The 15,486-nt window shown below is 31.4% G+C and overlaps 1 protein-coding gene across 1 annotated transcript; it reads left to right on the top strand.

Moving 5' to 3' along the window:
• Window positions 1-2,708: 2,708 nt before the first annotated feature.
• LOC110660012 (receptor-like protein EIX2) lies at window positions 2,709-6,038 on the top strand. Its single transcript, XM_058133236.1, has one exon. The coding sequence runs from the start codon at window positions 2,766-2,768 to the stop codon at window positions 5,940-5,942; it is 3,177 nt and encodes a 1,058-aa protein (XP_057989219.1). The 5' UTR covers window positions 2,709-2,765; the 3' UTR covers window positions 5,943-6,038.
• The last annotated feature ends 9,448 nt before the right edge of the window (window positions 6,039-15,486 follow it).

Here is a 15,486-nt window from a genome sequence, read left to right as displayed (position 1 = left end):
TTTTAATCTAGTTTTGACCAGTTAAATAATAACACACTCAATTTCATAAATTTAATGTAAATTATCAAAATTAAATATTTAAATTAACATACAAATCAGTATAAAAATTTTGAATTTTTGTGAAGTTGAATTTTATTTATTTATATAAATAAAATTAATTATTATTATTATTATTAGAGTCCTTTGCCATTTTTAATAATAATAATAATAATAATAATAATAATAATAATGTTTACAACATAATTTAATTTTTACATTTTATGCCCCAGTTAATTAATGAATAGAAAATATTAAATTAAATTATCAATTTAATGTGATCAAGCCTATAACTCAACCTAGCAAAAGACTAATAGTCAGTGGGATTAATTATGTAAAACCATACTGATTAAATAATTATCTATATAAGTGAGTATTATTTATTCAGTATCTAAAAATATCTACTAAAGATGGTGGAGTAGTGAGCAAGTGGATAAGTGATATAGTCGATAGTTATGGGAGAAAGTGAATGGTTATGGGAGAAAGTGAATGGTTATGGGAGTTATTTGGTGGTTATATGAAGTTATGGATGTGAAAGTGCTTATGAGAGAAAGGTGCTGGTAGTGGAGAAAATGGTAGCTACCTTACTTGGCCACTAAGTAGATTTTTCCCATAAAGAGACGTGTTGGGCAATAAGCAAATGATACATATAGTTAATCAATTAACATTTGACAGATATAATATCTTAATTCAAAACTATCTCTACTTTAGCAATTTTTATATTTTTCAAGCGGTCTTTTATTTTTTCCTGCTAAGTAATCAGTCTTTTATTTTCAATTCAAGCAATCATTTTATATTTTTTTTGCATATATTTCAATTTTTATAAGCAATCCTTTAAATTTTTAATGTAAATTGCTGCTTTCCTGTTCATATTTCTTTTCAAGCAATCCACCAATTTAATTTTTCAAGCGATCAATTTATTTTTCCAACAATGATTTAAAATTTTTTGCCAAGCGATCATTTACTTTTTGTGTACAAATTTACTTTTCTAAGAGATCAATTTACTTTTATGCAAAGTAACTAATTTACATTTTTAATGTACAAATTTACTTTTTCTACAAAGTGATCAATTTACTTTTCAATGTACAAATTTACTTTTCCTGTAAAGCGATCAATTTACTCTTTAAATGCATATATTTAATTTTCAGTTAAGCGCTCAATTTACTTTTCCAATGCAACATTCATATTTTTCATAATAATCAATTTACTTTTAAAGCATAGTTTGGCTTTTCAATGCGCAAGTTCTCATTCAAATTCTCTCAAGCAATTAAGTCATTTTTTCAATTTCACAAAAGTTGAATGAGTAGAAATCCTAACAAATAATTATATATATATACTTCTTAAATATTTAATTATCATTTTTTCACTAAATTAATTTTGAAACAATTTTATTTATAATAAAGTGTGATTTATTATTCTAATAACAGTGTTGTGGACATTTCACTCTGTTGCGATTTCTTATTTTCAATTTTTTAATTTTTATTATATTATATATATATATATATATATATATATATATATATATATATATATATATATATATATATATTGAAATCTTTTAATATGTTTTTTTTTTCAATTAGCTTAGTCTTCTTAACTAAGAAGCAACACTTGAGTCTCCCCTAAATTTTCATATAGATTTTGTTTAATTAATTGAATTTTCAAATTCTATTTATTTATTTTAATTTTTACACCATATAAATATTTATATATGAATTTAAATTATTTTTTAATATTTTATTTTCTTTTATTATCATTTTATTTTTTTAATTACATGATTATTTAATCATTAAATTTGCATTAATTATTAATTTTTTTATTAAACAAGTTCAATATGATTTTATTTTACAATAAAATGAATTCTTTATACATCATGTTGAAGTAAATTTTAATTTAAATTTATAATTTTACATATTAGATAATGTAAATCAATTATTAAGAAATATTATAACGATATATAGTATTTTCAAAAAATGTTTATAGTATTCTCAATAAAGTGTTTATTGCATTCTCTTTTTCATTTGTTTGGATATTTATTTGAAGAATTATAATAATTAAAAAATATACTTTCATAATAATTAAAATTTTTAATATTGTATATGGATTTTATGCTCGTATAATATTTTGATGCTCGACTGATTTTTATTTCTTTCAATAATAGAATATATTATGAATTCATATAATAATTAAAATTATAATTATGTAATAATTATATTAACTATGGAAATTTTGTTATAATTTTTTTTTTAAACTTTTAAAAAAATTATAATTTGATATTTTATGTTATTTTTATTTACATGTTTTGTTTATGTATTATGGTTGGCTCCTACGAAAATTTCCAGCTCCGCCCTGGCAATAATTTGACCCATTAAAAGTCGCTTACTGTCATAACAAGAAATTGCTATGTAAAAATACTGATAGTTTCATGGCTCTCTTTCTTTCTATCCATTTGCCAAAACTTTCACGAAGTCATGCAAATTACCTGACATTTTGGTTAATCTTTATAATAATGATCAAGAACTAATTTGTCAAACATGTCAATATCATTTGACAAATATGATTGAATATTAGCAATCTATCAAGAGTCATGGTGGTCCACCTTATTTAATACTTTGTGAAGAAAAATCATAAACTTTCAAATTCCAAATCACATGCCACGCGATTGGAGTTCTATATTAAGGTTCCTCAGAAATTATTCTGCAGGATTTCAAAATCTCAACAACTGAATCATGGATATTTTTTCAGTTCTGAAAGTTGTATTAACCTTCATATGTTTGATAGTACGAGAATTTGCTTGCAATGTCAATGCCCAGATGATGGATTGCCTAGAGTCTGATAGAGAAGCTCTTGTTGACTTTAGAAAGGGTCTTATTGATCCTGGAAACCGGCTCTCAACATGGCAAGGAACCAACTGCTGCCAATGGCAGGGAATAATTTGTGATGGCAGAACTGGAGCTGTTATTACAGTGGATCTCCACAACCCGCATCCACCAAATGTTGGTAAAGTGCTCCAAGACTCAATTCCTTCTGATTCTTCTGCCGGTGACAGGTATGGATTCTGGAACCTGAGTGGGAAGCTTAGACCTTCACTAACGGCACTCAAGTCCTTGAGACATCTAGACTTGAGTTTCAACTCATTTATTGGTATTCCCATTCCCAGTTTTTTTGACTCTTGGGAGAACTTGCAGTATCTAAACCTATCAAATGCTGGGTTTAGTGGTGTAATTCCTCCAAATTTGGGGAACCTCACAAGCTTGCAGTATCTTGATGTCACTGATTATGACTTACATGTTTTAAGCGCTGAAAATCTTGATTGGGTGACTGGTCTTGTCTCACTGAAATATTTGGCAATGAGTGGAGTTAACTTATCAGTTGTAGGATCAAACTGGGCTGGGCAATTGAACAAGCTTCCCCATTTAACTGAGTTACACTTATATTCTTGTCTCTTATCTGGATCCATTGCATCTCCTATATCTGTTAATTTTACTTCACTTGCAGTAGTAGACCTCAGTTTTAACAGCTTCAACTCAAGGTTCCCCGCCTGGCTTGCGAACATCAGTAGCCTGGTTTCCCTTGATGTGAGCTTTAGCAGCTTGAATGTTGGTAGATTTCCACATGCTTTTAGTGAATTACCCAATTTGCGGTTCCTGAAACTTGTGGATACTTTCAACAAAGCACGTTGTTCTAAAATATTTACTGGAAGCTGGAAGAAGATAGAAGTTCTTGATTTGTCGTTCAATCGTTTATATGGAAAACTCCCTGCCTCCCTTGGAAACATGACATCTCTTACTTATCTCAGTCTTTATTGGAATGACATCCAGGGAAGGATTCCAAGTTCAATTGGCAAACTTTGCAACCTGAAATATCTTTCCTTGAGGTTTAATAACCTTAAAGGAAAGATACCTGAATTCCTTGGAGGTACAGTAAACTGCACTTCTGAAACTCCTTTCCCCAGCTTGGAGGTCTTAGTGCTGAGTTCAAACCAGTTGGTTGGTCAATTGCCAAATTGGCTTGGTAGCCTTAAAAATCTGGCTGTTCTTGATTTGGAGTACAACTCACTTCAAGGTCCAATCCCTCCTTTAGGCAATTTGAAAAAGCTAGTTGTACTCAAGCTTGCTGAAAATGAACTAAATGGTACCCTCCCTGATAGTTTACAATACCTTTCTGAGCTGTATGAACTGGATGTCTCAAACAATCACTTCACAGGAATATTTTCTGAAGCACATTTCTCAAAGCTAAGCAAATTGAAAACCTTGTATTTGTCTGGAAACTCTTTCATTTTGAATGTCACTTCCTTTTGGGTTCCTCCATTTCAGCTGGAGTCTCTTTACATTAGTTCTTGCTGTCTAAACTCTTCATTTCCTGTTTGGCTTAAATCTCAAAGCGACATCATTTATCTACATTTCTCAAATGCCAGTGTTTCAGGAATTGTGCCCGATTGGTTTTGGGATATGTCTGCTAATCTGAAGGACTTAAATGCTTCTTTCAACCAATTACAAGGTAGATTACCAAATCCATTAAAATTATCTGCCGATGTTTTGGATTTGAGTTCGAACCTCTTTGAAGGGCACATTCCTCTTCCTAGTGTCCCCATATCGGTTCTAGATCTTTCAAACAATCAACTTTCCGGTCCTATCCCAAATAGATTAGGTGAAGTGTTAGCAACAACAAGGTTCTTTTCTCTTTCCGGGAATCAACTGACCGGTGTGATTCCAATCTCTCTAGGAGATATGATGTCAGCTCAAGTAATTGATCTTTCAAGAAACAATTTAACAGGAAGCATTCCATCCAATTTAGGAAATTGTTCTTCTCTAAAGGTTCTAGATCTTCAACACAACAACTTGTCCGGCGAGATTCCAGGATCTTTGAGTCAGCTAAATATGCTTCAAACACTTCACCTCAGCAACAACAAATTCTCAGGTGAAATACTATCATTTCTCCATAATTGGTCGAGTTTGGAAACTCTGGACCTTGGATACAACAGGTTGACAGGAAATATCCCACCTTTGACCGGCAATGTTCTCCCGAATCTTAGAATACTTAGCTTGAGGTCAAATACCTTATCTGGTGAAATTCCCTCAGAGCTTTCAAATTTAAGTTCGCTGCAAATTCTGGACCTGGCAGAAAATGCGTTGAATGGCACTATTCCAGCAAGCTTTATCAATCTTAAAGCAATGGCACAAGTTCAGCGGGTAAATCATTACCTATTTTTTGGAATGAGCGCTAGGCATTACTATGAAGAAAGCTTCACTGCCAATTTAAAAAACCAGTTTCAAACATTTACCAAGACCCTGTCCATTCTGACTAGCCTAGACCTTTCTGGAAACAATTTAGATGGAAAGATTCCCGAGGGACTGATGAAACTTGCAGGTCTAATGGTTTTGAACTTGTCAGGGAACAATTTCACTGGTCAAATTCCTGAAAGCGTCTCAGAATTGAAACAGTTGCTGTCTCTTGATCTCTCAAGCAATAAGCTCTCAGGTCCAATTCCTCCCAGCATATCTTCATTGTCCTTTTTGGGATACCTGAACTTATCAAACAATAATTTATCTGGCGAAATCCCTTACAAAGGGCAGATAACAACTTTCGATGCACCATCTTTTGCTGGAAATCCTGCTCTATGTGGAGCTCCACTTGATGTCAACTGTATAGTCACCAACTCGGATAACAAAACGAGGAGACCTAATAAGAATGACGGTAACAATGGCTTCATTGACAAGTGGTTTTATTTGAGCATTGGATTGGGATTTGCCGCAGGTATCTTAGTACCTTTTCTTGTTTTGGCAATCAGAGGATCTTGGAGTCATGCCTACTTCTTGCTTGTGGACAAAACCGTTGAAAAGATATTATATTTGGCAGGAAAAGATGCTATGCATTGCAGGAACCATCGCCGTTTCAGGGTTTAGTTTCTTTAAACTCTTCATTATTGAAAATCAAGAAGGGAAAAAAAAATCTTTGTTATGTGTTGGTATTATTTTTGTTCAGTAGTGAAATTTGTGTTCTCTTCATCTTCTATCTTGCTTTTTGTTGTATTATTTTGAGAAAGTTTTTATTCTATCTTTGATTAAAATATTTCTAACTCTCTTTAATTTAGTTTTTCTAACATGATATCAAAATTTTCGCCTCCTTTTTTCAACTTTAATTTTAAAAGAATTTAGTCAAACTCGAGGTCTGAATACTCTGGAGAACCTATGCGTTTCGATCTTGCACATTCAGTAATTTTTTTTAATTAATTTATTTAATTTCTGTAACTATATTATGCTTATATGTTTTTTTTTTTTTTATCTGTAATCACATTCTTAACAACTTATTTATTTTCAATCGCTATGACGATGTTCATAATAGACAATTCACTTCATCAATCATTTTTATTTTTAGAAATATTCGGACCATTCTAAAAATATTTTTTATTGTCTCTTACTTAAAATTCTGAGTTCGGATAAATTTTAACAACTATCCCTGAACTTGTATGGTTGTAATATTATAGTCCTTCAATTTTAAAATGTAACATAAAACTCCATTGACTTTCAAATTTTACACAGTAAAATCCCTCTAATTTCCAATTATTGATTTTCTAGTTAGATACTGACGTGAACAAATCTAGCGTAGCGCTTATTAAGCATTTTTCTTTTCTTTCTTATGCAAAGTGTAAAATTATTCTCTCTACACATAAAAAATTATTTTCTCTATAGAGAGTAGAAGGATTCAATTTACAATGATGATTAAGCGTTACGCTGGAACTGTCCAGGTCAACGTCTAACTGGAAAACCGGTGATTGGAGATTGGAGGGATTTTACTGTGCAAAATTTAAAAATTGAGGGGGTTTTATGTTACATTTTTAAATTGAATGACTGTAGTATTACAACTATATAAGTTCAAAGACAATTATTAAAATTTATCCTTTTGAGTTCACTTGAAGATTCTTTTATCATTCTGCCGAGTGGTGTAAAGTTATAAGCCTTCTGAATTCTGTGGCTTGGTAAGGCATGTTCTGCGTGGAGCTTTAATTATGGTAGTAAAAGGTTAAAAGCACACCTTATACACTGATTACCTTTAGTTTGGAGTTATCTTCCATATTAAAATCTTTCGAATTTAAATTTAAATTTTAATCGAAATTAAATAATAACACATGCAAAATATAGTAATGATATAAATTATTATTATTATTATTATTATTATTATTATTAAATTCTTCTAGTTCTTGTCATTTTATGTTATGTTATTGGAGTTGTATCTAGAACAATGAGATTTCAAGTTCAAATCTCAGTCCGAGCTACTTGTATAAACTGTCATCCCTTAATATCTCAGACAATATGCTTTCAAGGTCTAATTCCTCTAAACATGTCTTTATTATGATCTTCGGGTACCTGAATCTCGTGGAAAAACAGAGAACAAGAAAAATCTATTGTGTCAAAATTGAGATCTAAATACATCAGTTTAGCTTATGTAAAATAATTATAATTGACTCTCACTCCTAGCTAACTTTGGTGCCTTCTCTTCTCTCATTATGATCAAATAAACCTGTCGATATGGAAGGCTACCATGCCCAGAATACTTTAGTCCCCATACCCAGTAAAGCCTACTATCCTTCAACCCAGCCCATCTCACGCTAGGCCATTTTTGCTATCTCCCTAGGGGCTGGAGCTCATCTCCATTGCTAAGGACAAATAGTGAGCATACACCAACAGAGAGAATGAGTGGGGAAGGGAAGGTGGTCAGTGTGACCGGACCATCTGGGTACACAGCCTCGTGGCTAGTGAAGTTCTTGCTTCAACGTGGCTACACTGTCAAAGCTTCAGTTCGTGACCCAAGTCAGTAACTCTTGTATCTTAAGCATAAACGCTAACTAAAGCTCTAAACTTTGACTTCATTTTTGTGCTATTTAAATTTTTGTGTTAAACTTTGGTCTTGCAAGCTGATTTTTTTTTTTTAAAAAAAAAAAATTAACTTCTGATCATTTGTGATCATTAAAGAAGTTGGATTTCTGGGAAGTAGTAATTGTTGGATTGGGCTTTTGTTTCCCTGGTTTGAACCTTGACGTATGAGTGAGAAATAATTTGAGGTCATGAGCCAAACTGGTGCCTGCCTGGTTAATAGAAACCTTACAATAGATTAGGGAAAAAGAAATTGTAAATGTAGAAGTTTGGAGATATTCTATTTGATCATAATTTCTGCAAAATTTGCAGTTCATGGATTAATTTTTATAGGAATACAAAAATTAACTTAAAAGAAATGTTTGAAGTTTTAAATAATAATAACCAAACAACAGTAAAATATTAGAATAAAATGAAAAATATGTAGAAGTATTCATAATTAAATCTGGGTTGCTTAGCTAAAGGGAGGATGATTGTCTTTTATAGGAAAATCGTAATCTCTCAAGTTCTTGAAAAAACAATGTGAGACATTGTTTTCTTTGTTTTTTTTAATAGATTATCATTTTCTTAATTTATAATTCATAATTTAAATTTTCAATTTATCATATAAATATTTTACTATAATAAAGAATTAATAATATATTATATTATATACTTAAATTTATTATATAATTAATAAGTATATATGTGTATACATTTACATGTTTAATTTTTTCAAAATCACTTTTTTAATTTACTATATATAATCTATATATACATAACACACTTTTGACACACACATATATATATATAGTTTTTTTGACCTACATTTTGTTTAAGTATTTGTAAATTGATTAATAAAATGTTTTGTCTTGCAAGAAAAGGTTGCATATATCCGTTCACTTGGCGTTTTATTATTTGTAAGAGTGAGCATTCGGTTCAAATAGAACTAAATTAAATTAAATCATAAAAATTAAATTATATATTTTAGAAACTAAATCGAACTGAAATGGATGAAAAATCGAATCAAACCAAATCGTTTTATTTCAGTTTGATTTAGTTCAAACAGATAGATTTTGATTTTTGATTATTTTTTAATTTAGACTTAATTTTCAAGTTATTTTATTTAATTTTGACATTGGTTTGAACCTAATAACCATTAATTAATTGAAATTAAACAATTTATATATATAAAATTACATATAATTCATAAATTCTCTATAAAAATAAATCAATTCAAAAATCAATTCAAAAATCAATAAAACTATTCAGTTCGGTTCGGTTTAACCCATTTCTTTCTCTTTAAAACTGAATCAAACAGAAATAACTGAAATTTTTATAATATAAAATAGAACCAAATCGAATTATCTGAAAAACCGAATCGAATTACCTAATTAAGACAGTTTGATTCGATTTATTTAGTTTGAACCGAATAATGCTTACTCCTAATTATTTTTATATGATTTGCAGCAAGAATGGTCATCATTGTAATTGATAATAGGATCAAATGATGAGAGGGAGAAAAGAAAATGATCGCACTCAACAAGATTTTTCAAATACATGCTCAATAAATGAAATAGAAAAAAAAATGGAACATTTCTGATCTTATTGTCAACACTTTTAAAAGCATTATACGAAAACAAGTCACAATAACTATACTTTTAAATGCTTACTGCTAATGAGTTAAGAGAAGTCAAGGATTCAAATGTTTTCATTATTTGCCTTGATTTTTTTTTTCCTTAAAAAAATTAAATATATTAAGTTAGGCTCTCTTTAAAAAAAATAAATATACAAGTTTAATAATTTTAAATTTATTTAAATTATCAAAAATATTAATTTTAGTGATTAATTTTATTAATTTATTTCTTAAAATTTTTTTAAAAAATTGAAAGTAATAATTTTATCAAATTTAATATTTAAAATTAATTATGGAAATAGATTAAATATTAAAGCCAAAAAATTTAATTTTTGGAAAATAAAAATTTGTTTGTATTTATTTTACTCCTATAGAGTCAAAAGTTTTATTTTCTATTAATTATAATAATTCTAAATTATTATTTTCATTATAAATTTGACATTTCAATGGAAAGTATATAATTAATTTTTTTACTAATTAATGATTTAGTCATGATTAATTAATTAATATGATTTTTGTTAGTCTCCCCTTAAAAGAATCGTGTTCTAAGGTTAATTTCATAAAATAATTATTATATTATTTAATATAATAATTATTAATTATATTTAAACAAGCGAAGTTTCCATAATGCGGTCCATAACTGTCATACTCATTCCATAATTGTTCCTTCTATTGCGGTCCTAAGAAGATGAGTGATTTGGACGATAAATGGTTATATTTATCTATATAATAACTTTAATTTAATTAATATTTAAAAATTCAATTAATCAAAATAGAATATTAAGAATTAATAAAAAAAGTAATTATAAATGTGTACAGATTGATAAGAAAAATGAGCCATCATCCTTATTAATTAGACTAATTTGTGTTAATTTTACTATTATTTATACTTCTAATCTGTAACATTTTTAATTTTTAAATAATTATTTTATATGTTTAGGGCAAAATCAATTAAAAGAGTGTTAGAAATGTTGCTTTCACTTAACTCAATATTCAATTTTAATTAATTTTTTTTAATAATCGATTTAACTATCATTGTAATAATCAAAGAAATATTCAATAATCCCTTTTGGATCTTATCAAACCTACTGGCCAATAAAAAAATCCCTTATTTTCCAATATGAAGATAATTAATCAATTAGTGCATTAAAAACAAGAATTATTGCAAAAACTCCATAGTATTAGTCTTAGTTTCCACCCCAAGTTTTACAATTGCTTCCCAACAAAATCATAAATAAGTAATCATTTAATATCATTCATACCCAAAAGCATTAAAACCAAAGATAACCACTAATTGCAAGATAGAGAAAATATATCAAAATTAAATCAAGTTACATCAAAATTCCTAACTTAAACTTTAGCTACTTATGGTATTAATTAACAATCGATACAAACCCAATAAAATTATGTCCAAACATCAAAACAATAACTGGGTATTTGATTAAAAGTAGAGATAAAGAAAAGAGATGAAAAAAAAAAGCAAAAAAAAAAAAATACTCTTAAGTTAATGTAGAAAACTCTCTTAGATTCAATCTTCTTAAAAAAAAAATCATTTTCAAGAACTAGCTCAAAATGGAGTTTTTAGAGCATTTGGAAGCCAAGAAGTCCCAAATAAAACATCTCCCTTAACAAATACAGAAATTGATTTAACCAACTCCCTTTTTGGATCCTTCTCTTGGTGAGTTGTCAAGAGTTGATTGGTTGAGAACAGAGAAAATCATTAAAAAGTCATCCCATAAGCTTTGCTGTGCGTTTCCTCATCACAATGGCAGGTTGTGGGATTTACCTGTTATAAATAAAATTAAATCGTTAAAGATTACATGGTTAGAGAATATGTGTACCTAAAAATATATATGTGTACCTAAAAATATATTTGTATCTATAATTTTTTATGAATAATTAAGAATGAAAGCGAAATGATAAGTTCACAACTCCTAATATCCACAACATTTAAATTCTATCTGATGTTACATGGGGTTATCAGAATATATATATATATATATATATATATATATATATGATTGAAAGTTGGAGTCTCTTTCTTAGTGGATTTATGGACAGTTTGACCTATTACAGTTTTGTCCAATCATATGACCCAATCCTTTTAGATATGGCCAATTACTATACTTATTATTTGATATCATTATTTAATCTGTCAATAAGCTTAACAATTGATTATTGCTAATTCACATTCAGATATAAATAAATAATCCAACATTACAATGCGATTCATTTCACTCTATTCTTCTTTGCACAGCTTGGGCGTGAAATTACTCCAATTTGCATGGCTCGATTGTGGTATTTACTGCCTGAAAGTTTCATTTAACCTTCAACTTCTTTTCTTCTTCTTTCTTTTTTTTTTCCCTCAAATTTTTCATCACACAACAGCTCTTTTACCCTTGTATAAAAATATTGGAAAGGCAACTGTTAGCTGCCACTTATTTTGCATTTATTTAGGGCATTTGTTTAGGAATTTTTGTGTACATATCTGTTCTTACCTTTTGTTGTATGATTCTGATACAATTTTAGTAGTTTAGCTTGATTAGGAACCTATTTGTTAGCTGTAATTTTTTATATATATCTTTGATTTCTGGGGCAATAAACATCAGAATTCTTATTCCAAAATTTCTTAGTTCTTTTACATGGTATCAGAGCCATGGCTGATGAAAAGAAAAATGAGAGTTCTGGATCAGGGAAGAAAACTTCTAGTTCTTGCACACTGAATTCGAATGACAACCCAGGTAACTTGATTACCCAAGTTCAGTTGAAGGGCGAGAATTACGAAGAATGGGCGGGAGCTATGCGAACTGCATTGCGGGCCAAAAAGAAATATGGTTTTATTGATAGATCTGTTAAGCAACCAGCAGATGACTCACTGGAACTCGAAGATTGGTGGACGGTTAACTCTATGCTGGTTTCTTGGGTGTTTAACACCATTGAACCGACGCTTCACTCGACCATCTCTCACATGGAGAACATAAAGGATCTGTGGGAGGATATTAAACAAAGGTTCTCGATTGGGAATGGTTCGCGAATGCAGCAACTGAGATCAGATCTGGTGAATTATAGGCAGGAAGGTCAACCGATCGTGTCCTATTTCGGAAGACTCAAAACGTTATGGGATGAAATAAACAACTATGATCAGATACCAGTGTGTATCTGTGCAGGCTGCAGATGCAATCTTACCATTGAATTGGAAAGAAAGCGTGAAGAAGAGAGAGTTCATCAGTTTTGATCGGCTTGGATGAAGAAGGATACGAAAAAGTGCGCTCTAATATTTTGAGCACTGAACCCTTACCCAATTTGAATCATGCCTATGCTATGGTTGTTCAACAAGAGCGGGTGCGAACTATGACACGAACCAAGGAAGAAAGAGGCAATCCTATGAGTTTTGCAATTCGAGCAAGAAGTCAAAATTCAGGGGGGGATAAAGACAAATCCTCAATTTCTTCTAATTGCAACCGAGAGGGACATGATGCTGAAAGTTGTTTCCAGCTGATAGGTTATCCAGAATGGTGGGGTAATAGACCACGTGGAACTTCTGCTGGACGAGGAGGTGGTTAAAAGCGTGGCAATAGAGCAGGACGTAACAAGGGAGGAGTTGCTCGTGCCAATGCCACACAAGCAACTGGAGTTAATGGTGGGCGTGGAATTGTGACAGATTCAGATCGAAAGGGTCTTAATGGATTAAATGAAGAGTAGTGGGCTGCTTTGCTAGGCATGTTGAATTCTTGTCAGAATGGTGGCAATGAGAGGCCGACAGGTATGCAGAGGAAATTTCCTTGGATTATTGACACAGGAGCTTCCCATCATATGACAAGAACGTTGGCATTTTTTAGTGAATTGCGTGACATTGTGCCATGCTCAGTCGGGTTACCTAATGGAGAAAAGACCTTGGCGGTGAAAGAAGAAACTGTGTTGCTTGGAGGAGACTTGAAATTGCAACGAGTCCTTTATGTGCTAAATTTGAATTGCAATCTAATCTATGTATCACAACTACTTAATGATCCAAATTTGGTTATTCAACTCACTAACAAAATTTGTGCTATACAGGACCTAAATTCGAGGAACCTGATTGGAGCGGGTGAGCAACGCGAGGGGCTGTACTTTCTTAAGGGAGTGACATCGGTACATGCTTGCAAGGTAACTGATGTGGGTCTTTTGAGCTTTGGCATAAGAGAATGGGTCATCCTTCTTATAAGGAGGTAGAGTTAATTCCAGAAGCAGGTAGCATTGTTAGGAAAACTAATAAAACTTGTGAAGTTTGTTTTAGGGCAAAGCAAACAAGAGAGGTTTTCTTTTCTAGTGACAATAAAGCTGATGGTTGTTTTGAATTGATACATTGTGATTTATGGGGACCTTATAGAGTCCCAACTTCTTGTGGAGCAATTTACTTCTTAACAATTGTTGATGTTACTCTCATGCTATTTGGATATATTTGCTGAATGGAAAACAAGAAGTAACTTGTGTTCTTAAGAAATTTGTTGTGATGGTTAAACGCCAATTTGAAAAAAATGTGAAAATTGTCTGAAGTGATAACAGAAGTGAATTTATGTGCTTGAAAGAATATTTTGATGAACAAGGGATGTTGCATCAGACTTCCTGTGTAGGAACACCTCAACAAAATGGCCGAGTGGAAAGAAAACATCGCCATATTCTTAATGTGGCAAGAGCCTTGCGTTTCCAAGCAAATTTACCTATAGAATTTTGGGGAGAATGCGTACTTGCAGCTGGGTATTTGATTAATAGGACTCCATCTATGTTATTAAATGGTAAAACCCCATATGAGATACTCTTTGGGAAAGTACCTTCTTACAAACACGTTCGGGTTTTTGGTTGTTTGTGCTATGCGCATAATCTGAATCGGGATAAAGATAAAATTGGTAGTAGAAGTCGTAGGTGTATTTTTGTTGGGTATCCATTTGAAAAGAAGGGATGGAGATTGTATGATTTGGAAACTAAAGAATACTTTGTATCAAGAGAAGTGGTATTCACTAAAACAGAATTTCCATATGCAAATGAGAAAATAATGGGTGATGAACTCATTAAAAATGAAGTTGAGGAGTTGGGTGATGAAGTTGATGGTTTAGAGAACAACTTAGGAAAGAAGCACGATGAAAGTGTGGGTAAAGAAAGTGAGGTGAATCCTGAAACGGAAGAATTGATCCATGAAAACAGTGAGGGAGTGGATAGAGGTAAAGTTGTTGAAGAGCAACTAGGTAGGGGACAAAGAGCCAAGCAACTTAGTGTTCGTTTGAAGGATTATGTGACAAATGCCATCAAAACAAGCCCCTCAGTATGCTCACCTTCCCAATCTGATTCCTCAGGTACGCCTTACTCTATAGCACATTATGTGGGTTATGATAAATTCTCTGCACAACATCGATATTTTTTGGCAGCCATTACTACAGGACTTGAACCAAGCTCTTATACAGAAGCAGTTAAGGATGAAAGGTAGAGAACGGCTATGAGAAAAGAAATACAGGCTTTGGAGGATAATGGTACATGGACAGTTGAAAATTTGCCATTTGGGAAGAAAGCAATAGGAAGCAAGTGGATATACAAAATTAAATACAATTCTGATGGAAGTGTTGAACAATACAAGGCGCGGTTAGTGATATTGGGAAATAATTAAGTTGAAGGCATAGATTATCAGGAGACTTTTGCTCTTATAGCAAAAATGGTTACTGTGCGCACCTTTCTTGCCGTTGCGGCTACAAAGAATTGGGAACTCCATCAGATGGATGTCCAAAATGCTTTCTTATATGGTGATTTGGAGGAAGAGGTTTACATGAAGATGCCGCCTGGATTTGCTTCTCAATCACCAAGGAAGGTTTGTAAACTCCGGAAATCTCTATACGGTTTGCGGCAAGCACCTAGATGTTGGTTTGCAAAATTGGCTGCATCTCTGAAAGCTTATGGATTTCAGCAATCATATTCAGATTACTCTTTGTTCACTTT

Source organism: Hevea brasiliensis, chromosome 14, assembly GCF_030052815.1.
Source record: "Hevea brasiliensis isolate MT/VB/25A 57/8 chromosome 14, ASM3005281v1, whole genome shotgun sequence".
Lineage (NCBI taxonomy): Eukaryota > Viridiplantae > Streptophyta > Magnoliopsida > Malpighiales > Euphorbiaceae > Hevea > Hevea brasiliensis.
This window is presented reverse-complemented; position numbering and strand designations above follow the sequence as displayed.